The sequence below is a fragment of the Haematobia irritans genome, chromosome 4 (assembly GCF_050003625.1).
Source record: "Haematobia irritans isolate KBUSLIRL chromosome 4, ASM5000362v1, whole genome shotgun sequence".
Lineage (NCBI taxonomy): Eukaryota > Metazoa > Arthropoda > Insecta > Diptera > Muscidae > Haematobia > Haematobia irritans.
This window is the reverse complement of record NC_134400.1, coordinates 189,602,834-189,629,833: the sequence shown is the minus strand read 5'-3', so window position 1 is coordinate 189,629,833 and position 27,000 is coordinate 189,602,834. Positions and strand designations below refer to the sequence as shown.

At 36.0% G+C, this 27,000-nt stretch overlaps 1 protein-coding gene across 1 annotated transcript in view; it reads right to left on the bottom strand.

The window, feature by feature from the left end:
• Nucleotides 1-6,069: 6,069 nt before the first annotated feature.
• The window catches only part of LOC142234978 (uncharacterized), a 35,071-nt gene continuing 14,140 nt past the window's right edge, over nucleotides 6,070-27,000 (bottom strand). The window contains exons 6-11 of the mRNA XM_075306187.1: nucleotides 19,529-19,717; nucleotides 19,301-19,462; nucleotides 15,410-15,718; nucleotides 13,755-14,550; nucleotides 6,646-6,800; nucleotides 6,070-6,560 (exon numbers count right to left, since the gene is read on the bottom strand). Coding sequence (XP_075162302.1) covers nucleotides 6,352-6,560; nucleotides 6,646-6,800; nucleotides 13,755-14,550; nucleotides 15,410-15,718; nucleotides 19,301-19,462; nucleotides 19,529-19,717 — 1,820 coding nt within the window. The 3' untranslated portion in view covers nucleotides 6,070-6,351. The remainder of the gene's footprint in view (nucleotides 6,561-6,645; nucleotides 6,801-13,754; nucleotides 14,551-15,409; nucleotides 15,719-19,300; nucleotides 19,463-19,528; nucleotides 19,718-27,000) is intronic.

The following is a 27,000-nucleotide window of genomic DNA, read 5'->3' as shown; positions in this document are numbered from 1 at the left end:
CACATTTCTTTCCATATATTAACATTTATTTCGACCCACCTTAAGTCATTTTCAATTGAATACACAAATATGAGCTTATACTAACAGATAAAAATATTTGTTTTTATACCCACCACCATAGGATGGGGGTTTATTAACTTAGTCATTCCGTTTGTAACACATCGAAATATTGCTCTAAGACCTCATAGAGTATATATATTCTGGGTCGTGGTGAAATTTTGAGTCGATCTGAGCATGTCCGTCCGTCCGCCCGTCCGTCTGTTGAAATCACGCTAACTTCCAAACGAAACAAGCTATCGACTTGAAACTTGGCACAAGTAGTTGTTATTGATGAAAGTCGGATGGTATTGCAAATGGGCCATATCGGTCCACTTTTACATATAGCCCCCATATAAACGGACCCCCAAATTTGGCTTGCGATTGCTCTAAGAGAAGCAAATTTCATTCGATCCAGCTGAAATTTGGTACATGGTGTTAGTATATGGTCCCTAACAACCATGCAAAAATTGGTCCATATCGGTCTATAATTACATATAGCCCCCATATAAACCGATCTCCCGATTTGGCTTGCGGAGCCTCTAAGAGAACCAAATTTCATCCGATCCGGCTGAAATTTGGTACATGGTATTGGTATATGTTCTCTAATGACCATGCAACAATTGGTCCACATCGGTCCATAGTTATATATAGCCCCCATATAAACCGATCCCCCGATTTGGCTTGAGGAGCCTCTAAGAAACGAAAATTTCATCCGATCCGGCTGAAATTTGGTACATGGTATTGGTATATGTTCTCTAATGACCATGCAAAAATTGGTCCACATCGGTCCATAATTATATATAGCCCCCATATAAACCGATCCCCCGATTTGGCTTGCGGAGCCTCTGAGAAACGAAAATTTCATCCGATCCGACTGAAATTTGGTACATGGGGTTGGTATATGTTCTCTAATGACCATGCAAAAATTGGTCCACATCGGTCTATAATTACATATAGCCCCCATATAAACCGATCCCCCGATTTGGCTTGCGGAGCCTCTAAGAGAACCAAATTTCATCCGATCCGGCTGAAATTTGGTACATGGTATTGATATATCGTCTCTAATGACCATGCAAAAATTGGTCCACATCGGCCCATAATTATATATAGCCCCCATATAAACCGATCCCCCGATTTGGCTTGAGGAGCCTCTAAGAAACGAAAATTTCATCCGATCCGGCTGAAATTTGGTACATGGTGTTGGTATATGTTCTCTAATGACCTTGCAAAAATTGGTCCATATCGGTCCATAATTATATATAGCCCCCATATAAACCAATCCCCCGATTTGGCTTGCGGAGCCTCTAAGAAACAAAAATTTCATCCGATCCGGCTGAAATTTGGTACATGGTGTTGGTATATGGTCTCTAAGAACCATGCAAAAATTGGTCCACATCGGTCCATAATTATATATAGCCCCCATATAAACCGATCCCCCGATTTGGCTTGAGGAGCCTCTAAGAAACGAAAATTTCATCCGATCCGGCTGAAATTTGGTACATGGTGTTGGTATATGTTCTCTAATGACCTTGCAAAAATTGGTCCATATCGGTCCATAATTATATATAGCCCCCATATAAACCAATCCCCCGATTTGGCTTGCGGAGCCTCTAAGAAACAAAAATTTCATCCGATCCGGCTGAAATTTGGTACATAGGGTTGGTATATGTTCTCTAATGACCATGCAAAAATTGGTCCATATCGGTCTATAATTACATATAGCCCCCATATAAACCGATCCCCCGATTTGGCTTGCGGAGCCTCTAAGAGAACCAAATTTCATCCGATCCGGCTGAAATTTGGTACATGGTATTGATATATGGTCTCTAATGACCATGCAAAAATTGGTCCACATCGGCCCATAATTATATATAGCCCCCATATAAACCGATCCCCCGATTTGGCTTGAGGAGCCTCTAAGAAACGAAAATTTCATCCGATCCGGCTGAAATTTGGTACATGGTGTTGGTATATGTTCTCTAATGACCTTGCAAAAATTGGTCCATATCGGTCCATAATTATATATAGCCCCCATATAAACCAATCCCCCGATTTGGCTTGCGGAGCCTCTAAGAAACAAAAATTTCATCCGATCCGGCTGAAATTTGGTACATGGTGTTGGTATATGGTCTCTAAGAACCATGCAAAAATTGGTCCACATCGGTCCATAATTATATATAGCCCCCATATAAACCGATCCCCCGATTTGGCTTGAGGAGCCTCTAAGAAACGAAAATTTCATCCGATCCGGCTGAAATTTGGTACATGGTGTTGGTATATGTTCTCTAATGACCTTGCAAAAATTGGTCCATATCGGTCCATAATTATATATAGCCCCCATATAAACCAATCCCCCGATTTGGCTTGCGGAGCCTCTAAGAAACAAAAATTTCATCCGATCCGGCTGAAATTTGGTACATGGTGTTGGTATATGTTCTCTAATGACCATGCAAAAATTGGTCCATATCGGTCTATAATTATATATAGCCCCCACATAAACCGTTCCGCAGATGTAATCTCCGGAGCCTCTTGGAGGAGCAAAATTCATCCGATCCGGTTGAAATTTGCAACGTGGTGTTAGTATAAGGCCGCTAATATCCATGCCAAAATTGGTCCATATCGGTCTATAGTTATATATAGCCGATACCCTATCACACAAAAATTGGTACATATCGGTTCATATTCATGGTTGCCACTCGAGCCAAATATAATCTACCAAAATTTTATTTTTATGGAAAACATTGTCAAAATGTTATTTCTATAGAAAATTTTGTCAAAATTTTATTTCTATAGAAAATTTTGTCAAAATTTTATTTCTATAGACAATTTTGTAAAAAATTTATTTCTATAGAAATTTTTGTCAAAATTTTATTTCTATAGAAAATTTTGTCAAAATTTTACTTCTATAAAAATGTTGTCAAAATTTTATTTTGTCAAAATTTAATTTCTATAGAAACTTTAAACTTAATTATATAAGTATTTAATCGGCCTTTTTAGTTTAATATATACTACGTATGTTAGGAAGTTTTAAGATACCTTGCCATCGGCAAGTGTTACCGCAACCCAAGTAATTCGATTGTGGATGACAGTCTTCAGTAGAAGTTTCTACGCAATCCAGGGTGTAGGGTACATAAGCTTCGGCCTGGCCGAACCTACGGCCGTATATACTTGTTTTCGTAATCGAAACTTGAAAATCTTTACATATTTACTCACATTATTCCACTGTGGCCGACACTTGTAATCTATCATATATCGGTGTAATGGGCTTTATTGATTGCAGTAACCCAAATAAGTGCAATGTAGATATTGGGTAACATTTTTTATATGATATACCTTTACCTGACCACATGTACAATCTTGACAAATAAATATTAACGGGTATCCCAACAATAAATTTAGTTGATTCTTTTGGAAAATTCTAAAAGTGGTTTCATCGCTCGTATTTGGCTATAAAAAGCAGGTCCCTTGTCATTAAGCTAAATGTACAGTCGGAGTGCATTCACTGATAAGAGCATAGTTCACCACTTGTGGTATCACAGTGGACTGAATATTCTAAGTGAGACTAAAACCTATCCTAACATAAAAGGAAGGGGAGCTGCCACCGTGCAATTATGAATAAGATATATAGAGAGGACTCGCTCAAATTTGATATTTTATTTAAAAAACAAGTATATACGGCCGTATGTTCGGTCAGGCCAAATCTTATGTACCCTCCACCATGGATTGCATAGAAACTTCTACGAAAGAATGTCATCCACAATCGAATTAACTACTTGTGGTTGTGGTATCTTAAAACTTCTTAACATAGTTTTCTAAATTGTGAGTTAGTCCATACGTGGTATCAGAGAATGAAGCCGCCGAGTTGCGCCGCCGATTTCAGTCGCCGCTGGCCATTTTTTGCCAGTCGACGCCGCCGCCGAATATGTCGGCTCATCTCGACTCAAATTTAGCCGCAAATTAATCAAAACTATTAGTTTAAATCAAAAAACTTTATTAATAATTATAGTACTTTTAGTCAAAATTTTGAGCCTTTCACCCCCAATCAATCTATTTCAAAGTGTTATAAAAATTTTGCAAAAATTTACCTCAGAAAATTTGAATGAAATGTAAATTTGATTGTAAGATTGGTTGTACAACTTATCTCATTACCATTCGAATAACTTCAAATTGATTTTATAATGGATATTTGTTCGCCGCCGAAGAGACTTATTTATATCGGCTTAGCCGTCAAGCCGCCGCCGCCGGATGCAAAAATTTAATGTCAGCCGCCGCCGACAAAAATGGGTCGGCTTCATTCTCTGCGTGGTATATATTAGACAAAAAAGTTATGTATAGGTAAGTCTACAAATAATTACGAATCGATATGGACTTTTTGCACGATACGTAGAGAGCCAGAATTGAAATATAGGGGTCGCTTATGTGGGGGCTATATACAATTATGAATTTGACCAATTTTTGTGTGATTGGGGATCGATTTATCTGAGGGCTATATATAACTATAGACCGATATGGACCTAGTTAGGCATGGTTGTTAACGGCCATATACTAGCACAATGTACCAAATTTCAACTGACTCGGATGAAATATGCTCCTCAAAGAGGCTCCAAAACCAAATTTCGGGATCGGTTTATATGCGGCTATATATGATTATGGACTGACCACTTTTGGCATGGTTGTTAAATATCATATACTACCAACACGTACCAAATTTCAACTAGATCGGATGAATTTTGCTTCTCCATAAGGCATCGGAGGTCAAATCTGGGGATCGGTTTATATTTGGACAATATATAATTATGGACCGATTTCAACCAATTTTTGCATGGGTGTTTGAGGCCATATATTAACACCACATACCAAATTTCAACTGAATCAGATGAATTTTAGTCTTCCAAGAGGCTCCGGAGATCATATCTGGTGATCGGTTTATATGGGGCCTATATATAATTATTGACCGATTTCGACCAATTTGTGCACGGTCATTAGAGGCCATATACCAACACCATATACCAAATTTCAGCCGGATGGGATGAGATTTGCTTCTCTTAGAGACTCCGCAAGCCAAATCGGGGGACCGGTTTATGGGGGCTATATATAATTATGGACCGATGTGGACCAATTTTTGCATGGTTGTTAGAGACTATATACTAACGCCATGTACCAAATTTCAGCCGGATTGGGTGACATTTGCTTATCTTAGAGGCTCCGCAAGCCAAATCTGGGGATCGGTTTATATGGGGGCTATATATAATTATGGACCGATGTGGACCAATTTATGCATGGTTGTTAGAGACCATTTACTAACACCATGTACCAAATTTCAGCCGGATCGGATGAAATTTGCTTCTCTTAGAGGATTCGCAAGCCAAATTTTGGGGGTCCGTTTATATGGGGGCTATACGTAAAAGTGGCCCGATATGGCCCATTTGCAATACCATCCGACCTACATCAATAACAACTACTTGTGCCAAGTTTCAAGTCGATAGCTTGTTTTGTTCAGAAGTTAGCGTGATTTCAACAGACGGACGGACGGACGGACATGCTCAGATCGACTTAGAATTTCACCACGACCCAGAATATATATACTTTATGGGGTCTTAGAGCAATATTTCGATATGTTACAAACGGAATGACAAAGTTAATATACCCCCCATCCTATAGTGGAGTATGAAAAAAGTGAACTGTTTTATAGGAAGAATGAACTACCACGCAAGAAAATTTAACTAAATTTTACTCCACATTTTGAGATTTCCACAAAGCGTTGTTAAAACCAGAAAATTTTAATGCCCTGTTGTACTTTTTAACTGCAGTTTACGAAATTATATCATCTCATAGAAGAAAAAATTAACTAAAAGTAAAGAAGAAAATCATTGGCGCCAAATCATGACCATTTTAACCATAAAGTAGTTCATTCCAACTATTTTTGAGAATCGTACGAAAATTTTCATTAGTTTTAGTTCATATTGAACTTATGTGTACGGTCATTGAACTTTATACTCACGTTTAGTTTATAAAATTTTTGAGACATACTTAAAAAAAAGTAAGATTTCATTAAGCTGTGGAAAATTTCGATAAAAATAATAAAATTTAACTACAAGCAAATACATTTTTTCCAATAAAAATAAGTAAAATTTAGCGTTAGTTTAACTACGGACATTTTTTTCTGTGTACACCCCGGAAAATATGCCAGATTGTTTTTTTTCGGATAGGATCAAGACAAAATTTACTCTTGATTGTGGTTGCTCAAGACATTTCTTTATGTTTGGCCGAACATTTTTCACCTTCCTCTGCATACGTCCCTGACTCCAAGCATCACTTCTCATCACATCCTCCAATGGTCACATTCTCAATTAGACCACTGAACTTGACATGATTTGTCTGATGATTATCTGTCGCACTATGAGAACATTCCGTGGCGGCATTATTCTCATGATTTTGATGCGATGTGGTACAATGGTGATCATTTGTACTGCAATTAAAGGGCAATCGGCCATTGAAGTAAAAATGCCAAACTATAAATACTGTAATTGCAAAAGAAAAAGAAAAAAAAACATCAGTTCATTAATATTGAACAACAATTCACAATGTATCAGTGCCAGAACTTACTGATAGATGAGGCACTGACAAGTGATAAGATCGTTACAGCAACCATATAAACCAGAGTGGAGGGGGTATTTTGTAGGGGTGACATATGTAAGGCGGCTTCATCATAGGATTCTATACTAACTATACTGGAAGTGGGACTTTTGTCAAGTAATTTTCTAGAAAATGAAAGAAAAACAAGTGGATAAATAACTAGGATTGGATATTGACAAAACAATGAATTTATAAAAAAATATTTTTTATCAACATCTATTTATTGGAAAAGTCTAACTACAGGTCGAATGCAATAAAAAACACTTTTAATAAAAAAAATATTTTTATGAATGTCCATATTAAATAATAGATTTATTTTGGTTTAATGTTGATTAATCAATTCGGATGAGGATGTACAAAATTGTGCAACATTGGCATCCTCTGTTTAACAGGTTGGCTGATAAGTCCCCGGTCTAACAAAGAAAAATACATTTTTTTATACCCTTCACCACTACTGTGGTACAGGGTATAATAAGTTTGTGCATTTGTATGTAACGCCAAGAAGGAGTAATCATAGACCAACCTTTTAGTATACGGATCGGCTTAGAATTAAATTCTGAGTCGATTTAGCAATGTCCGTCTGTCTGTCCATCTGTCTGTCTGTTGATGTATTTTTGTGTGCAAAGTACAGCTCGCAGTTTTAGTCCGATTGTCCAAAAATTTGGTATAGGGTCCTGTTTCTGTTTCAAAGACGATCCCTATTGATTTTGGAAAAAATCGGTTCAGATTTAGATATAGCTGCCATATATTTTTTTCACCGATCTGGTCATAATTGGCGTGTATATCAACCGATATTCCACAAATTCCGTACATCCGAATATTTTATGAGTCTCGAAAAACTTGCAAAATATCAGCCAAATCCATTCAGATTTAGATATAGCTCCCATATATAGCATTTGCCCGATTTACACTCATTTGCCCACAGAGGCCAATTTTTTGCTCCGATTTAGTTGAAATTTTGCATAGCGAGCCCGACTTTAGACTTTCCTTACTTGTTTTGTACTAACATTGTGTTCCACTGCGGGGAATTAGACTGCAATTTTAAGTCTACAGTTTTTTGGAAGTCTACGAAAAGTTTGACCAGATCGAGTCAGATTTAAATGCATGTATAGGGGAACAGAAATCTTTATATATAGCACCCAACACATTTGATATGGCGAAATAGTGAATCTACAAAGTGGTGAAAGATATAATATAGTCGGCACCGCACGACTTTAGACTTTCCTTACTTGTTCTATAGAAAATTTTGTCAAAATTTTAATTCTATCGAAAATGTCGTCAACATTATATTTCTATAGAAAATTTTATTACAATTATCATTCTAAAAGTCATCAAAATTTTATTGCTATAGAAAATTTTGCCAAAATTTTATTTCTATAGAAAATTTTGTCAAAATTTTATTTCTATAGAAAATTTTGTTAAAATTGTATTTCTATAGAAAATTGTATCAAAATGTTCATTTTTAGAAAATTTTGTCAAAATTTTATTTCTATGGAAAATTTTTCCAAAATTTTATTTCTATAAAAAATTTAGTAAAAATTTAATTTCTATAAAAAAATTAGTCAAAATTTTATTTCTATAAAAAATTTATCACAATTTTAATTCTAGAAAAATTTTTTTCACTATTTTAATTCTATCGAAAATGTCGTCAAAATTGTATTTCTAGAGAAAATGTCGTCAAAATTTTATTTCTATAGAAAATTTTGCCAAAATTTTATTTGTAAAGAAATTGTTGTCAAAATTTTATTTCTATAGAAAAAATTTTCCAAATTGTATTTCAATAGAAAATGTCGTAAAAATTTTATTTCTATAGAAAATATTGTCAAAATTTTATTTCTATAGAAAATTTTGTCACAATTTTTATTCTAAAAGTCATCAAAATTTTATTTCTATAGAAAATTTTGCCAAAATTTTATTTCTACAGAAATTTTTATCAAAATTTTATTTCTATAGAAAAATTTGACAAAATTGTATTTTAATAGAAAACGTCGTCAAATTTTTATTTCTATAGAAAATTTTGCCAAAATTTTATATCTATGCAAATTGCATTGTCGATAGAAAATTTTATTTCTATACAAAATTTTGTCAAAATTTTATTTCTATAGAAAATTTTGTAAACATTTTATTTCCATTGAAAATTTTGTCAAAATTTTATTTCTATAGAAAATGTTGTCAAAATTTTTGTTCGGTATGTTTTGTATCAAAATGTTAATTTTTTTAGAAAATTTTGTCAAAATTTTATTTCTATGGAAAATTTTGCCAAAATTTTATTTCTATGGAAAATTTTGCCAAAATTTTATTTCTATAAAAAGTGTAGTCAAAATTTTATTTCTATAAAAAATCAGTCAACATTTTATTTCTATAAAAAATTTTGTCACAATTTTAATTATACCCTGCGCCCCACTGTGGAACAGGGTATTGTAAGTTAGTGCATATGTTTGCAACACCCAGAAGGAGACGAGATAGACATATGGTGTCTTTGGCAATATTGTTCAGGGTCGGCCCCTGAATCGATCTAGCCATGTCCGTCCGTCCGTGAACACATTTTTGTAATCAAAGCCTAGGTCGCAATTTAAGTCCAATCGATTTAAAATTTGGCACAATTATGTATTTTGGGTCAGAATGGAACCCTATTGATTTTAGAAGAAATCTGTTAAATTTTAGATATAGCTCCCATATATATCTTTCGCCCGATATCTACTAATAGGGCCGCAGAAGCCAGATTTTCAGCCTGACTTACTTTTAATTTTGCACAAAAGTGCAATTGATAGTGTCGTAAAGTGTGCTGAATTTGGTTGGTCGGTTCAGATTTAGATATAGCTCCCATATATATCTTTCACCCGATATGCACTTATAAGGCCCCAGAAGCCAGAGTTTTGTCCTGATTTGCTTTAAATTTTGCACAGGAAGTAGATATAACATTGTAACCATGCATACCAAATTTGGTTGAAATCGGTTAAGATTTAGATATAGCTCCCATATATATGTGTTTCTTATATCGGCAAAAATGGCCAAAATACCCAAATTTTCCTGGCAAATCGTCGCTGCTAAGTCGAAAACGTGTAAAAATAACTTTAATTTTCCTATAATTGTAATACATAACTATTGACCGATAAATCATAAATACACTTTTGCAAAGTTGCCTAAAAATTGCTTCAGATTTAAATGTTTTCCATATTTATACCCTGCGCCACACTGTGGAACAGGGTATTATAAGTTAGTGCATATGTTTGCAACACCCAGAAGGAGACGATATAGACACACGGTGTCTTTGGCAAAAATGCTCAGGGTGGGCTCCTGAGTCGATATAGCCATGTCCGTCTGTCCGTGAACACATTTTTGTAATCAAAGTCTAGGTCGCAGTTTTAGTCCAATCGACTTCAAATTTGGCACAAGTATGTGTTTTGGCTCAGAATAGAACCCTATTGAAATCGGTTCAGATTTAGATATAGCTCCCATATATATTTCGCCCGATATGGACTTATATGGCCCCAGAAGCCAGATTTTATCCCTAATTTGCTTAAAATTTTGCACAAGAAGAACAATTAGTACTGTTGTCAAGTGTGTCAAATTTTATTGAAATCGGTTCAGATTTAGATATAGCTTCCATATATATCTTTCGCACGATATGGACTAATACGGTCCCAGAAGCCAGAGTTTTACCCCAATTTGGTTGAAATTTTGCACTAGGAGTACAATTAGTAGAGTAGTCAAGTGTGCCAAATTTTATTGAAATCGGTTCAGATTTAGATATAGCTCCCATATATATCGTTCGCCCGAATTACACTCATATGACCACAGAGACCAATTTTTAATCCGATTTAGTTGAAATTTTGCACAGGGAGTATAACTAACATTGTTGCTATGCATGCCAAATTTGGTTGAAATCGCTTCAGATTTAGATATAGCTCCCATATATATGTTTTTCTGATTTCGACAAAAATGGTCAAAATACCAACATTTTCCTTATAAAATCGCCACTGCTTAGTCCAAAAGTTGTCAAAATGACTCTAATTTTCCTAAACTTCTAATACATATATATTGAGCGATAAATCATAAATAAACTTTTGCGAAGTATCCTTAAAATTGCTTCAGATTTAAATGTTCCCCATATTTTTTTACTAAAATTGTGTTCCACCCTAGTTCATTAGCCGACTTAAATTTTGAGTCTATAGATTTAGTAAAAGTCTATCAAATTCTGTCCAGATCGAGTGATATTTAAATGTATGTATTTGGGACACACCTTTATATATAGCAACCAACAAATATGACGGATCTGATATGGTATCGAAAATTTAGATCTACACGCAAAGAAAAAAAAACGTTTGGAAAACGTGTACCGAAAACGTTTTTCTTTTGTTAGAGTTTTTTGAATTGCTTCGAAAAGTATACACTTTTATCACCAAAAAACTTCGTTTGTTACAAAGTGTTAATTTTTTTAATAAAAAAAGTTATTTTTGAACCAACAACACAGTCCATTTCGTTTATATCAAACACTGTTCTTTTCTGACTCTAGGTTTTTAATAAGACACATTTTACAGTTCAAATTTTAATATACTACAATGTAATGTTAAACATTTTTTTTTGGAATCTTCCTAACATATCTGGAATATATGTAAAAAAAAACAAAAAATCAAAAAAAACTTTGGTCGAAGCAGGGATCGAACCCACGACCCTTGGCATGCAAGTCAGACGTAGCAACCACTGCTCCATGGTGTCCAACTAAATGATTTTTTCTGTGAAATAAACTTTGTTTAATCGGCTCGTGGGCGCCGCAAGCTATGCCATATAAATATAACTTATATAGGTAATTGTCTATTGATGACAATAACGGCTACATAGCTCAGTGGGTAGTGTGTTGGCTTACAAATTGCATGGTCTGCGGTTCGATTCTCCGTCCAGGCGAAAGGTAAAAAAAATTTAAAAATTTATAAAATCGTATAATTTCTTCTACATTGTTTGTATTACAGAAAAAGGTGCTAAGAACTAAAAACTTCGTGGAAGTGAGAAAGATGTGAGGGGAAAATGCAATTAGCCAGAAAATTTTTTTTTTAGTTAGTCTTTATGAAATTGTTTTTACATCTTGGAAAAGAATAAACGTTTATCACATAAAGTATATACTTTTCTTCCAAATACACTTCCTTTCAACGAAAAGGAAATGAGAAATGAACTTTGTTTGTGTAAAATTTCGTTTGGGAGGAAAGAATTATTTTTTTGCGTGTACAAAGTGGTGCAGGCTACAATATAGTCGGCCCCGCCCGACTTTAGACTTTCCTTACTTGTTTTGTACTAACATTGTGTTCCACTCCGGGGAATTAGACTGCAATTTTAAGTCTACAGTTTTTTGGAAGTCTACTAAAATTTTGTCCAGATCGAGTCAGATTTAAATGCATGTATAGGGGAACAGAAATCTTTCTATATAGCACCCAACACATTTGAAGAATTTGATATGGCGAAATAGTGAATCTACAAAGTGGTGCAAGATATAATATAGTCGGCACCGCCCGACTTTAGACTTTCCTTACTTGTTCTATAGAAAATTTTGTCACAATTTTAATTCTATCGAAAATGTCGTCAAAATTTTATTTCTATAGAAAATTTTGTCACAATTTTCATTCTAAAAGTCATCAAAATATTATTTCTATAGAAACTTTTGTCAAAATTTTATTTCCATAGAAAATGTTGTTAAAATTGTATTTCTATAGAAAATTGTATCAAAATGTTCATTTTTAGAAACTTTTGCCAAAATTTTATTTCTATGGAAAATTTTGCCAAAATTTTATTTCTATAAAAAATTTAGTCAAAATTTAATTTCTATAAAAAAATTAGTCAAAATTTTATTTCTATAAAAAATTTATCACAATTTTAATTCAAGAAAAAATTTTCACTACTTTAATTCTATCGAAAATGTCGTCAAAATTGTATTTCTATAGAAAATGTCGTCAAAATTTTATTTCTATAGAAAATAGAAATAAAATTTTGATGACTTTTAGAATGAAAATTGTGACAAAATTTTATTTCAACAGAAATTTTTGTCAAAATTTTATTTCTATAGAAAAATTTGTCAAAATTTTATTTCTGTAGAAAATTTTGTCAAATTTTTATTTCTATAGAAAATTTTGTCAAAATTTTATTTCTATAGAAAATTTTGTCAAAATTTTTTTTCTATAGAAAATTTTGTCAAAATTGTTTTTCTATAGAAAATTTTGTCAAAATTTTATTTCCATAGAAAAATTTGTCAAAATTGTATTTTAATAGAAAATGTCGTCAAAATGTTATTTCTATAGAAAATTTTTTTCAAAGTGTTATTTATATAAAAAATTTTTCGAAATTTTATTTCTATAGAACATTTTGTCAAAATTTTATTTCTATAGAAAATTTTGTCACAATTTTTTTTCTATAGAAATTTTTGTCAAAATTTTATTTCTATAGAAAATGTTGTCAATATTTTATTTCTATAGAATATGTTGTCAACATTTTATTTCTATAAAATATTTTGTTAACATTTGATTTCTATAGAAAATTTTGTCAACATTTGATTTCTATGGAAAATTTTGTCAAAATTTTATTTCTATAGAAAATTTGTCAAACTTTGATTTATATAGAAAGATATCGCAAAACTTTATTTCTATATAAAATTTTTTGTATAATTTTGTATCTATACACATTTTTTTAAAAGTTTGTTTCTGTACAAAATTTTGTCAAAATTTTATTTCTATAGAAATTTTGGTCAAAAGTTAGTTTGTATAGAAAGATATCGTCTTATTTATATATACAATTTTTACAAAATTTTCTTCCACAAATACCAATTTTTTTGTAAAGTTTATTTATGTACAAAATTTTGACAAAATTTTATTTCTATAGAAATTTTTGTTTGTTTCTATACAAAATTTTGGCAAAATTTTATTTCTATAGAAAATATTGTTAAAATTTTATTTCCATAGAAATAAACATTTTATTTCTATAGAAATAAACATTTTATTTCTACAGAAGATTTTGACGAAATTGGAACAAATTCAACCGAATTCCAAATGTTCTATTCAGTACTAAAGAAAAACAGACCTTATATAATTACTTACTCTTGTAACTCCTTGCATTGAACCAATTGTTGATCTCTATAGGCATATATCCAAGCTTTACAAACCAATTGTCCATCATCTGCTCTGGAAAACTGCGCCGCTTGTGGTACATAAGACATTTTAATAATCTTCACATCATAACCACTCATCTCTCTCAACTCTTGTGTTATTTCATTCAATGATTTCGTTGAATTTTCTTTGAGAGTTACCAAACTATAGGAGTCAGCAGCTAGACCTTTAACAATGATCACTGTACCCGTTACTAAACCTTGACCATTACGATCTGTAGCTAATATAATTAATTCAGTTTGTTGTTGGGCTCGAAGCATCATTCCTCGGGGATATATTTTACCCGTTTCTGGTTCTATGTCAAAATAGGGATTAGAACGCATACTATATTGTATTTGAGCGTTTAATCCCACATCAAGATCAACAGTTTCCACTTGCATGAGATATTCCGGATAAATGTCTAAAGGACTTTTACCCGAAGGATAAGCAAAATAGTCCAGGCTGTATTTCTCTTTAAATTGTGGAGCATTATCATTGATATCATCAATGATTAAATGTAACCACATAGAATCGGGTGAATAGATTATATCCTGTGCATAGATGGTATCGAAAGACGAGAGTGAACGAGTGGATCTTTCGGTACGATTGGGTTCCAGTTCTAGATCACCACATACCAATTTAAGTTTTATCAAAATTTGAGATTCTTTCATTTCTGTAAATATGGAATCTTCTCGATCCACAGCCATAACATCTAATTTCATTGAGGATTCATTTAAATAGACATATTCTGAAAATAAATAATAAAAATTAAATATAATAATAATATATGGTGTATAATAGAGGTCTGCACAATTCCATTTGTAAATGCAGAGTACACGTGTACTTGCTAAATGATTGGTACACATTTCAATGAACACCAAAAGCCACGAGTATCTTCTTGTTGCTACTCTGATGTCTTCACTACCAACAAACACATATTCCTCTTTCTCTCATATTGAAGTGTACTCAGAGTGATCACGTCGAGTATGTTGCGAGAACAAAACTTCATAGAGAAATCCATGTACCACGTGCAGTTTCAGAAATACAAGAAAACAGTTACTCTCCATAATATATGTTTTCGGATTAATATAAAGAACGGCAAACGTTAAGGTAAGTGTGTGACATACATAAATATATGAAATATGTGACATGAAATATGTGAGCGATACAGCTATGATTAATAATAATGTAAAGTTTTGCTTCGCACATAACTGAGCAATACTTGTGGTACCACGTGAAGTGAAGAGAATCCATGTTGTACTTTTTCTCAAGTACTTACATTTTTATTGTTCCTTTTTTTCTGAACACATATTGTTTCGGATAAGAACTTGGTGGTATTTGACAAGCAAGTGTTCTCTTCACTTCACTACTTGCGCTCTGAGAGAAAGACAGTGTATGTACTATATTCGACAGCGAATTACATACATGTAGTGAAAAGTTATTCGATGCAGACCTCTAGTGTATAATACATTTTGCAAAAGAATCAACGTTTATCACAAACAAACTTCCAGACAGCGTAAAGCAAATGGTGAACGACATTTGTTTGCATAAAATTTCGTTTGGGAGGAAAGACTTATTTTTTTTTTACGCGCAGAAATTCAATTTACCTTTATCTCCAGGCCACATTTCCATTATACGGAAAGTACAATTCTCATTGAATTTCATATCCCATATGCCATGATGTGCCATCTCTTCATCTATATGACGTATGACCAATGTCCTGTCCACAGCCACTCCTTCGAAGATTTTACACTCCTGTTTCTGACTTACTTTAAGCAATGCTTGAACTTTAGCTTGTTCACGAGTTTCTAGATTTTCCGCCGTCACATTAAAATTATAGGAACCTTCATCTAAACTTCCATATAGCATTAATTCTCCAGAGAAGGGTTCTATTGATAATCTCTGGGCCAAGGTATCTTAAAAAGTAAATATTCAGAAATTAGAAATTGCATGATTTCTCAAGGACAACAATCAGAGAAGGAATATGATCATCTCAAATATGTGGGAGAGGCTTAATGTTATTTTTGGACGAAGAACGTGGAACATTTTTGTCACATATATATTATTTTCTTGCCAAACATAATCCGGCTTGCCGCAATCAGATAAATAATATCATTTCATATTGAATATGTAACATTTTTGCCGCAACCATGTGTTTTTTCCTGAGACTTGTGTACGGGATTTTGGCCAAAAAAAATTGTTTAGGACAAATAACAGGTTGGCTGATAAGTCCCCGGTCTGACTCATAGATGGCGTCGCTAGTATTGGATGCATATTATTTTTATATAGTACCAACCTTCAAAGGATTCGTGTCAAAATTTGACGTCTGTAAGTCAATTAGTTTGTTAGATAGAGCGTCTTTTGTGAAGCAACTTTTGTTATTGTGAAAAAAATGGAAAAAAAGGAATTTCGTGTTTTGATAAAATACTGTTTTCTGATGGGGAAAAATACGGTGGAAGCAAAAACTTGGCTTGATAATGAGTTTCCGGACTCTGCCCCAGGGAAATCAACAATAATTGATTGGTATGCAAACTTCAAGCGTGGTGAAATGAGCACGGTGGTTACCGAAGAGGTGGTTACCGAAGAAAACATCAAAAAAATCCACAAAATGATTTTGAATGACCGTAAAATGAAGTTGATCGAGATAGCAGAGGTCTTACATATATCAAAGGAACGTGTTGGTCATATCATTCATCAATATTTGGATATGCGGAAGCTCTGTGCAAAATGGGTGCCGCGCGAGTTCACATTTGACCAAAAACAACAACGTGTTTATGATTCTGAGCGGTGTTTGCAGCTGTTAACTCGTAATACACCCGAGTTTTTCCATCGATATGTGACAATGGATGAAACATGGCTCCATCACTACACTCCTGAGTCCAATCGACAGTCGGCTGAGTGGAGAGCGACCGGTGAACCGTCTCCGAAGCGTGGAAAGACTCAAAAGTCCTCTGGCAAAGTAATAGCCTCTGTTTTTTGGGATGCGCATGGAATAATTTTTACCGATTATCTTGAGAAGGGGAAAAACCACCAACAGTGACTATTATATGGCGTTATTGGAGCGTTTGAAGGTCGAAATCGCGGCAAAACGGCCCCATATGAAGAAGAAACAAGTATATACGGCCGTAAGTTCAGCCAGGCCGAAGCTTATGTACCCTCCACCATGGATTGTGTAGAAACTTCTAATGAAGACTGTCATCCACAATCGAATTACTTGGGTTGCGGTAACACTTGCCGATGGCAAGGTATCTTAAAACTTCCTAACACCGTAATATATACCACATAGTCCATACGTGGTATATATTAAACTAAAAAGGCCGATTAAATACGTATATAATTAAGTTTAAAGTTTATATAGAAATAAAATTTTGACAAAATAAAATTTTGACAACATTTTCTATAGAAGTAAAATTTGGAAAAAAATTTCTATAGAAATAACATTTGGAAAAAATTTTCTATAGAAATAAAATTTGGACAAAATTTTCTATAGAAATAAAATTTGGAAAAAATTTTCTATAGAAATAAAATTTGGAAAAAATTTTCTATAGAAATTAAATTTTGACAAAATTTTCTATAGAAATAAAATTTTGACAAAATTTCCTATAGAAATAACATTTTGACAATGTTTTCTATAAAAATAAAATTTTTGTGGATTATTTTTGGCTCGAGTGGCAACCATGATTATGAACCTATGGACCAATTTTTGTGTGATTGGGGATCGGCTATATATAACTATAGACCGATACGGACCAATTTTGCCATGGTTATTAGCGGCCTTATACTAACACCACGTTGCAAATTTCAACCGGAACGGATCAATTTTGCTCCTCCAAGAGGCTCCGGAGATCAATCTGGGGAACGATTTATATGGGGGCTATATATAATTATGGACCGATATTGACCAATTCTTGCGTGTTTCTTAGAGACCACATTCTAACACCATATTCCAAATTTCAACCGGATCGGATGAATTTTGCTCCTCCAAGAGGCTCCGGAGGACAAATTTTGGGATCGGTTTATATGGGGGCTATATATAATTATAGACCGATATGGACCAATTCTTGCACGATTATTAAAGACCATATACTAACACCACGTACCAAATTTCAATCGGATCGGATGACTTTTGCTCCTCTAAGAGGCTCCCGAGGTCAAATCTGGGGATCGGTTTATATGATGGCTATATATAACTATTGGCCGATGTGGACCATTTTTTGCATGGTCATTAGAGACCATATACTAACACCACGTACCAAATTTCAATCGGATCGGATGACTTTTGCTCCTCTAAGAGGCTCCAGAGGTCAAATCTGGGGATCGGTTTATATGGGGGCTATATATAACTATGGGCCGATGTGGACCATTTTTTGCATGGTCATTAGAGAACATATACCAACACCATGTACCAAATTTCAGCCGGATCGGATGAAATTTGTTTCTCTTAGAAGTTCCGCAAGCCAAATCGGGGGATCGGTTTATATGGGGTCTATATATAATTATGGACCAATGTGGACCACTTTTTGCATGGTTGTTAGAGACCATATACTAACACCATGTACCAAATTTCAGCCGGATCGGATGAAATTTGGTTCTCTTAGAGGCCCCGCAAGCCAAATCGGGGGATCGGTTTATATGGGGGCTATATGTAATTATGGACCGATATGGACCAATTTTTGCATGGTTGTTAGAGACCATATACTAAAACCATGTACCAAATTTGAGCCGGATCGGATGAAATTTGCTTCTCTTAGAGCGATCGCAAGCCAAATTTTGGGGTCCGTTTATATGGAGGCTATACGTAAAAGTGGACCGATATGGCTCATTTGCAATACCATCCGACCTACATTAATAGCAACTACTTGTGCCAAGTTTCAAGTCGATAGCTTGTTTCGTTCGGAAGTTAGCGTGATTTCAACAGACGGACGGACGGACATGCTCAGATCGACTCAGAATTTCACCACGACGATATATATACTTTATGGGGTCTTAGAGCAATATTTCGATGTGTAACAAACGGAATGATAAAGTTAATATACCCCCATCCTATGGTGGAGGGTATAAAAAGTGTTGTTCCACCAAGACAACGCACCGTGCCACAAGTCATTGAGAACGATGGCAAAAATTCATGTATTGGGCTTCGAATTGCTTCCCCACCCACCGTATTCTTCAGATCTGGCCCCCAGCGACTATTTCTTGTTCTCAGACCTCAAAAGGATGCTCGCAGTGAAAAAATTTGGCTGCAATGAAGAGGTGGTCGCCGAAACTGAGGCCTATTTGGAGGCAAAACCGAAGGAGTACTACCAAAATGGTATCAAAAAATTGGAAGGTCGTTATAATCATTGTATCGCTCTTGAAGGGAACTATGTTGAATAATAAAAACGAATTTTGACAAAAAAAAATGTGTTTTTCTTTGTTAGACCGGGGACTTATCAGCCAACCTGTTATTTTATGTCTGCTCATTTTTGAGGTAATCATATTGTTTCTCCGCGTGCACTTACCATTAAAGACTTCCAGAATATAATGAAATATTGAATCAGTTTGTGAACTATAAGCTCGTATCACACCCAGAGATCCAGTTGTATTTGTGAATGTTGTAAATATGTATTTGGAATTTGAAAATGATGGGGGATCGGCACTAGGCTTGTTGGGAACCAGGCATTCTGTTAGAAAATTAAGTGGAAAATTTTAACTTTAGGAATGTTTTGTTGTTGCTGTAATTTTCTTACCTTTTTCGGGTAATTCTATGAATATCATAAGACTATCACTAATATTCATCGACATCTTTGGCTTGGCATGGATTTGTAAGATTAATAGTTTACTCGACTGGATGGTGTCATTGGCTAAATTTTCTTTCAATTCTATTCTCAGTAAATTTTCGGATAAATTTGGCATTAGTTGGAATTTCGTTGATTCATCTGGAGAGGAAAAAATATTCATTATTAATTAATTATACACGCAGATAGCTGCTTGCGTAGCGACTGAGCAGGCTGATGGCAAAAACATATGAGGTCCTCTTCCAAGCAGAAGAAGGATACTCATGGAGATGACTACCAGTATACTCCTCTATGGATGAGAGATCTGGGCGTCGCACAGTGTCGTGTTTTCATATAAACGGCGGCCAAAAGTAGAAGGAGTTATCGTAGAAGAATGAAAATTGGTACACATTATTATTATAAGTATTTAGGATAGGAAAAAAACGAAGTTTTGCGAAAATCTGCCCAAGGACTCGCCCACCTCTCATATATCCTGAAATGGAAAAACCTTATATTTTCCAATATTGTTCTTGGAATTGAACCAAATTTGGCTCGATTTATCTCTGATATATTACTGATAATTGTGGTGAGTTATATGAAATTATCTCAAAGAACACGCCCACCTCCCATATATCCTGAAATGGAAAAACCTTATATTTTCCAAAATTGTTCTTTGAATTGAACCAAATTTGGCTCGATTTATCTATTATATATTACTGATAACTGTGGTGAGTTATGTGAAATTATCTCAAAGGACACGCCCACCTCCCATATATCCTGAAATCAACAAAAAATTATATTTTCCAAAATTGTTGTTGGAATTGAACCAAAGTTGGCTTGATTTGTCCTTGATGAATTTTTGATTAGTATATTTAATTTAATTTAATTATCTAACAAAATACGTCTACATCCCATATGTCCTTGATACCAAATAAAAAAATCATTTTCTAGATTATAAATATATTTTTTTTTCATTTGCCAATTACTATTATTATATTTAATAAGAGATAGGAAACAGATATTTTTCAAATTCATTATTATTGATTAACAAAATATTAAGGAAATGATTAAATAAATAAAACTAAATATTTTTCCTTATTCACTAAAGCTGTCATAATCCGTATCACTCGATTCGTACTGACTCAAAAAATTGTCTACAATTATAGTTTCAGAACATTCCTCAGTATTGGATTCACTTTGGATAAGAAATTGAGTTATTTCATTATAATTCTTAGCCTTCTTATTATTTGCTTTTCTATGAATAGTAATATTTGGTTCAGATTGCAAATTCATTCTTTCAATTAAATCCTTATTGGTTGACTCGCGACTATTTTTTCTGGTATGATTTAATCGGGTCTTTCTAAAAAATTAGTTGCTTCTATAGCTTCCTCCGACAGCATTCCAACAGGCATTTTTGAATGTTTTATGAATTCTACACCATGAATAAGAATTTTATGAACTGTGGCTGGCATGTAATACCAAGCGTAATTTGTCGAATTTTCACCTGTCTCGACACTGAAAATTTAAAGAATAAATGAAAGGGGGATGAACGGAGACGCGAAACTAAATTTTTTATACTCTACACACTTGCCCAAATATTATATTAAAATATTAAAAAAGTGTTTTTTGGTGGTTTTTTTTACACTCCACTGAACTTGAATGTTTTTAACAAACTTCGATTTTCGCATTTTGTTTACATTCGGTGTAACGGTAAACCCCATATGATCCACTAAACTAGCCAAAATAGTGAGTTGCCATATCATTATATTCTAACACGTTTATCCAATCCTAAATTATACTGCTTTACCGACAATTTTTATTTTATCTTACCGAATTAAATTTGGGTAATTTTTATAATTTTTATATATTGATATTTTTTTTCACTAGAACTATTAATTTTGAATGCTCATATAATGCTCATAAATATAACATTTTTTAAAAATTCCTTTTGATTTAACATAAATGAAGTGTTGTTTGTAAAACGAAATCAACCTTTTTTAAAAAATAGTACAGTGATTTTTTTGATTTTTTGCCGCCCTCACGACACTGTGCGTCGATCCTACAGAGACTGACTAGAGCGAAAAAGCTGCTTTCAGTACAGAGAACGGCAGCTCTGAGAATAACTTCCGAGTACGATATCGGGGGAAGCCCCATTAGTAATAGCAGAAACGATCCCAACCGACCTCCAGGCGATTGAGCTCCGAAAGGTTTTCCAAGCTAAATAACAGGCATAACGAACATGATACCGAACATTCAACAAGAGACCAGAGATAAATGGCAGGAATGATGAGGAAACGAAACAAAGGGCAGATGGACACACCGCCTTATAACTTACATAGAGTTATGGCGAGAGAAAATATATGGAGAACTACAGTGGTGCAATGGTTAGTATACCCGCCTTGCATACATAAAGTCGTGGCTTCGATTCCTGCTTCGACCGAACACCAAAAAGTTTTTTTCAGCGGTGGATTATCCCACCTCAGCAATGCTGGTCACATTTCTGAGTGTTTCAAAGCTTCTCTAAGTGGTTTAACTATGTGGAACGCCGTTCGGACTGGGCTATAAAAAGGAGGTCCCTTGTCATTGAGCTTAACATGGAATCGGGCAGCACTCAGTCATAAGAGAGAAGTTCACCACTGTGGTATCAAAATGGACTGAATAGTCTAAGTGAGCCTGATACATCAGCCTGCCATGACATCATTACATGACTCATCGGGCAGCACTCAGTCATAAGAGAGAAGTTCACCACTGTGGTATCACATTGGACTGAATAGTCTAAGTGAGCCTGATACATCAGCCTGCCATGACATCATTACATGACTCAACTCGTATGAGAAAATGCAGCTCATAGAACTGTATTTACGAAGAAGAAGAGGTCTCGGATGATGCCGAACTAACACTGTTTACATGTAGCCGATGGGAAGAAGGACGGACAGCGATAGAAGATGAAATTGGGCATGTCTCTCCGAGAAATATAGACCAGAAGAAGGTACAGAGTGAGAAGAACTGGGAGTCCATAGGACGATTTGTAGAAAATGTTTTCCGCAGGTAAAAATTGACATGGAGACTATGACATAAGTGATGTGAGTTTGATTCTGGATGCGGACTAGAAGGAGGTGGTCACGGATCACGTGGGGTCCACCTCGACGTAATACGAAGGCGGTTCCGAGGTGGTAATCATACCCCGAATGAAGAGAGATGGGTTTCTACCCGTTAGCCATTTGAGGTCCGGCCCACTGGTGGATACACTGTCTTTTGTATAAAACAAAGGGTAGGAAAACCCTTGCAAAAATCAGACATTAACCTCATGTGTTCCGATATTTTTCACGCTTTATGGAGAATTTTACCATCATGGATTTCCTAACGTTCGCAGCATAACTACAATTTCGTATGTCACACGTCCCTACTAACAGGAGCCAAACGTTGGGTTCATAATTATCGATTGTGCGTGAAGTTTAGAGATAGAATCAGGGAAGTCCTCAAGGTGGGATTGATATCTCCCGCACTGTTTAATCTCTATCTATCATCTATTTTACATCATCGTGACGATGTTGAGATTGCGGACGACTGTTTGGTCAATATAAACTTGACGTATTTCTTTCAATTTTGCATTTAAAAAACCTGAACACCCCTCATTTCGAAGGTGTGTGTGTGTAGAATGTTGCTCCTATTTTGATTTTGGAATTCACTCTTCAGTTGTCAAAATGCCGTCCAAGCAAGAAGAGCAGCGTATCAAAATGTTGCTCGCGCATCGCGAAAATCCGAGCTACTCGCACGCAAAGCTGGCAAAATCGCTAAAAGTTGCCAAACCAACCGTTACAAATGTAATTAAAGTATTTGGGGAACGTTTGTCGACAGCCAGGAAGTCTGGATCGGGGTGAAATCGAAAACCGGAAGCCGCTGAGACGACAAAGAGAGTTGCCGGTAGTTTCAAGCGAAACCCTAACCTCTCTCTCCGAGATGCCGCAAAAAAGCTGGGTGTATCGTCTACAACCGTGCATCGAGCCAAAAAACGAGCCGGACTATCGACTTACAAGAAGGTAGTGACTCCAAATCGCGATGATAAACAAAATACGACGGCCAAAGCGCGATCCCGGAGGCTGTACACGACGATGCTGACGAAGTTTGCCTGCGTGGTAATGGACGACGAAACCTACGTCAAAGCCGACTACAAGCAGCTTCCGGGACAGGAGTTTTATACGGCAAAAGGAAGGGGAAAGGTAGCAGATATTTTCAAGCACATAAAACTGTCAAAGTTCGCAAAGAAATATCTGGTTTGGCAAGCCATCTGTACCTGTGGCTTGAAAAGCAGCATTTTCATAGCTTCCGGGACTGTCAACCAAGAAATTTACGTGAAAGAGTGTTTGAATAAACGTCTGCTGCCTTTCCTGAAGAAACACGGTTGTTCCGTACTGTTTTGGCCGGATTTGGCATCTTGCCATTACGGTAAAAAGGCCATGGAGTGGTACGCCGCCAACAACGTGCAGGTGGTTCCCAAGGACAAGAACCCTCCCAACACGCCAGAGCTCCGGCCAATTGAGAAATACTGGGCTATTGTCAAGCGGAACCTAAAGAAGACCAAAAAACTGCTAAGGACGAGCAGCAGTTCAAGGCAAACTGGCTTTCTGCGGCGAAGAAGGTGGACAAGGTGGTTGTACAAAATCTGATGGCAGGTGTCAAGCGTGAGGCTCGGCAATTCGGATTTGGAAAAGCGAAAGCCTAACTGAATATTTTTCCTGAATTTTATACTAATTGAACTTGAAAAAGAAATTTAATTTGATTTTTTAAATAAACGATTTCACCGATTTACACGCGTTTTCCCTTGACCAAATTTTGACCGTATCACCCTTTAATCAATGCACCCGGGCCTATTGTTTTTGCTGATCTTCCCAGTTATTGCACTGCAAGTAATTTGAGGAAAAGTGTCACCAAATCCTCACCCATAATTTATACTACATCGATAGTAGAAGTACGCAAACAGTTGAATGTTAGAGTAGATGGCGTAATAGTTCCGACACCAAACTACCTCAAAATTGTCGAAGTTCGACAGCCTCTTTAAGTCGTCTGGACACGCCACAGTAATTATGATAAGTTCCGCTGTAGAAACAAGGTTCTCAAGTCGCTTGCCGATAGCTCTTGGGTTGGGGACAAAGAAACCTTGTTGATTACCCATAAGGTAATTTGCCCGTCAGTGGTAAACTATGTCTCTGCAGTACTATCCTGGATTAGAGATGTGCACATTTTACTCACGCACCATATTTTTGGTAAGACTCACGCAAAGAAAATCCGTACTCAGCACGACAAAATTTTAAAAACTCACGATCAAAACTTTCGTGACTCACTAATAATTTTATGAGTAATTTCCCTGGGGGACCTAACTGAAACTATGAGGATGATTAAAATCGAGAGCTTTACTAAACTTTAACATCTTAGGCGTGATTATGTTCGTGAGTGTATTTTTCTAAAATTCCTTACTCACACACACAAAGAAATCACTTTGGTGACAGACGCTTACGCACGATATTTGGTTTGGTTAATCACGCTCACGGACACTCAAGGCATTGCCATCAGCGTGATTCGCGACTCACACGTACCTCACTACAATTTCGGGTCACGTGCACTCCTCTATTCTGGATCATTTTTATGTTAAGACCAAGATATTTCCCTTCCGTAGACATGCTGCCAAAGCTTTGTATCCAGGATTGTTATTGTAGTTAACATCCAGATCACAATTTTGGGGACAGACAACTACCGCTCAGGAATGTAAGGACTAATCCTATTCCGACTTTCCTGTAGATCAGAGAGGTCTAAAAAGAATTCCTATCTGAAGTGGGGAGAAACTATAAGGTTAATACTATTCCCGGAGTCCGTCCACTGCTCTCAGCATCAGAGAAAAGAGACTTCCCACGCAAAGTTTTGTGCACAACGAAGATCAGATAAGAGCAGCCGCCACAGTTGTTGTTGTAACAGTTTTTAATATAGTTTCACCCATGTTGTCCTATGCTTTAGTTAGTGTCCAGATCAAGGAACTCTGCGACAAGGATGGGATGTGTTCAGAGTAACACAGGTAGGTTTAGCTGGGCAAGCGAAAAGATGACGAGTATCATGGGGCCCCTGATTACAGATGGGACACACGGCAGCTACGCTGCTATCAATCACGGTAGGAATTGAGGCGGCTACACTTGCCTGATCTTAGTTTAGCTAAAACTACCCTGGTGTGCCGTGGGAGGTCTCTCTCTCCTCCGGTGCTATGGGCGGTGGTCGAGCTCCGAGAACAGGATTAACCTTGTAGCTTCCCACCGCTTCAGCTACAGTATCCTCATGAATACTGTTCATACCTGTCTGGTATGCTGTCTGATCTAGAGACTCTTTTTTTATAACGCTGGATCTCGCTCTCTAGAAGGTGAAGATCAACCCATTACATTCCTGGTTGGACGTTGCCTATCCACAAGATGGTTATTTGGATGACAACCCAAGAGGTGCTGCATTGACAACATGTATCTTGGTCTCCTCATAAAGTTGCGGATACATCCTGTCGCAGTTTTAGGGGCAGCGTTCTGACAGATCTGCATGTTATTCCACTGCGTGTCGCTCGTTTGAGGTGTCCACACTGGCGCTGCATAGTTTACCACTGAACGGCCAATTGCCTTATATGAAGACAACAAGGTTTCTTCGTCCACACACCACGTGCTGCCGGCAAGCGAATTGAGGACCTTGTTTCTACCGTGGAGCTTATTACAAATTGCAGTGGCATAGGAGGACGACTTAAAAAGGCTGTCGAATGTAACCTCAAGAATCTTGGGGTAACTTGTGGTAGGAATTATTTCGCCGTCGACTCTGACATTCAACTGCCTGCGTACTTCCGCCGTCCACGTAATGAATAGAGTGGGATATATCCTCAAATTTCTTGCAGTGAAATAACTGGTAAGATCAGCGAGGTAGACGTTCAAATGTCATCAAAAATGGGCCCGGATGCCATGATTGTACAGTCGTCCGCATATGATACAATATCGAAGCCGTCAGGAGGGGGTGGAATCGAGGACAGGTAGAGTTTAAACAGTGCCGGAGATATCACCCAACCCTGGGGAACTCCCTGATTAACTCTACGGAGTTTTGACTTCTTGTCCCTGAATTCCACGTACGACTGGCGTCCGCATATATAATTCAGAACCCAACGCTTGGTTAATGCCGTTAGGGACGTATTCTACATGTCCTCGAATAGTGTGGCATGGTTGACCGTATCCAATGCCTTCGACAGGTATATATAAGGGAGCCACCGTGGTGCAATGGTTAGCATACCCGCCTTGCATATATAAAGTCGTGGCTTCGATTCCTGCTTCGACCGAACACCAAAAAGGTTTTCAGCGGTGGATTATCCCACCTCAGTAATGCTGGTGACATTTCTGAGGTTTTCAACGCTTCTCTAAGTGGTTTCACTGCAGTGT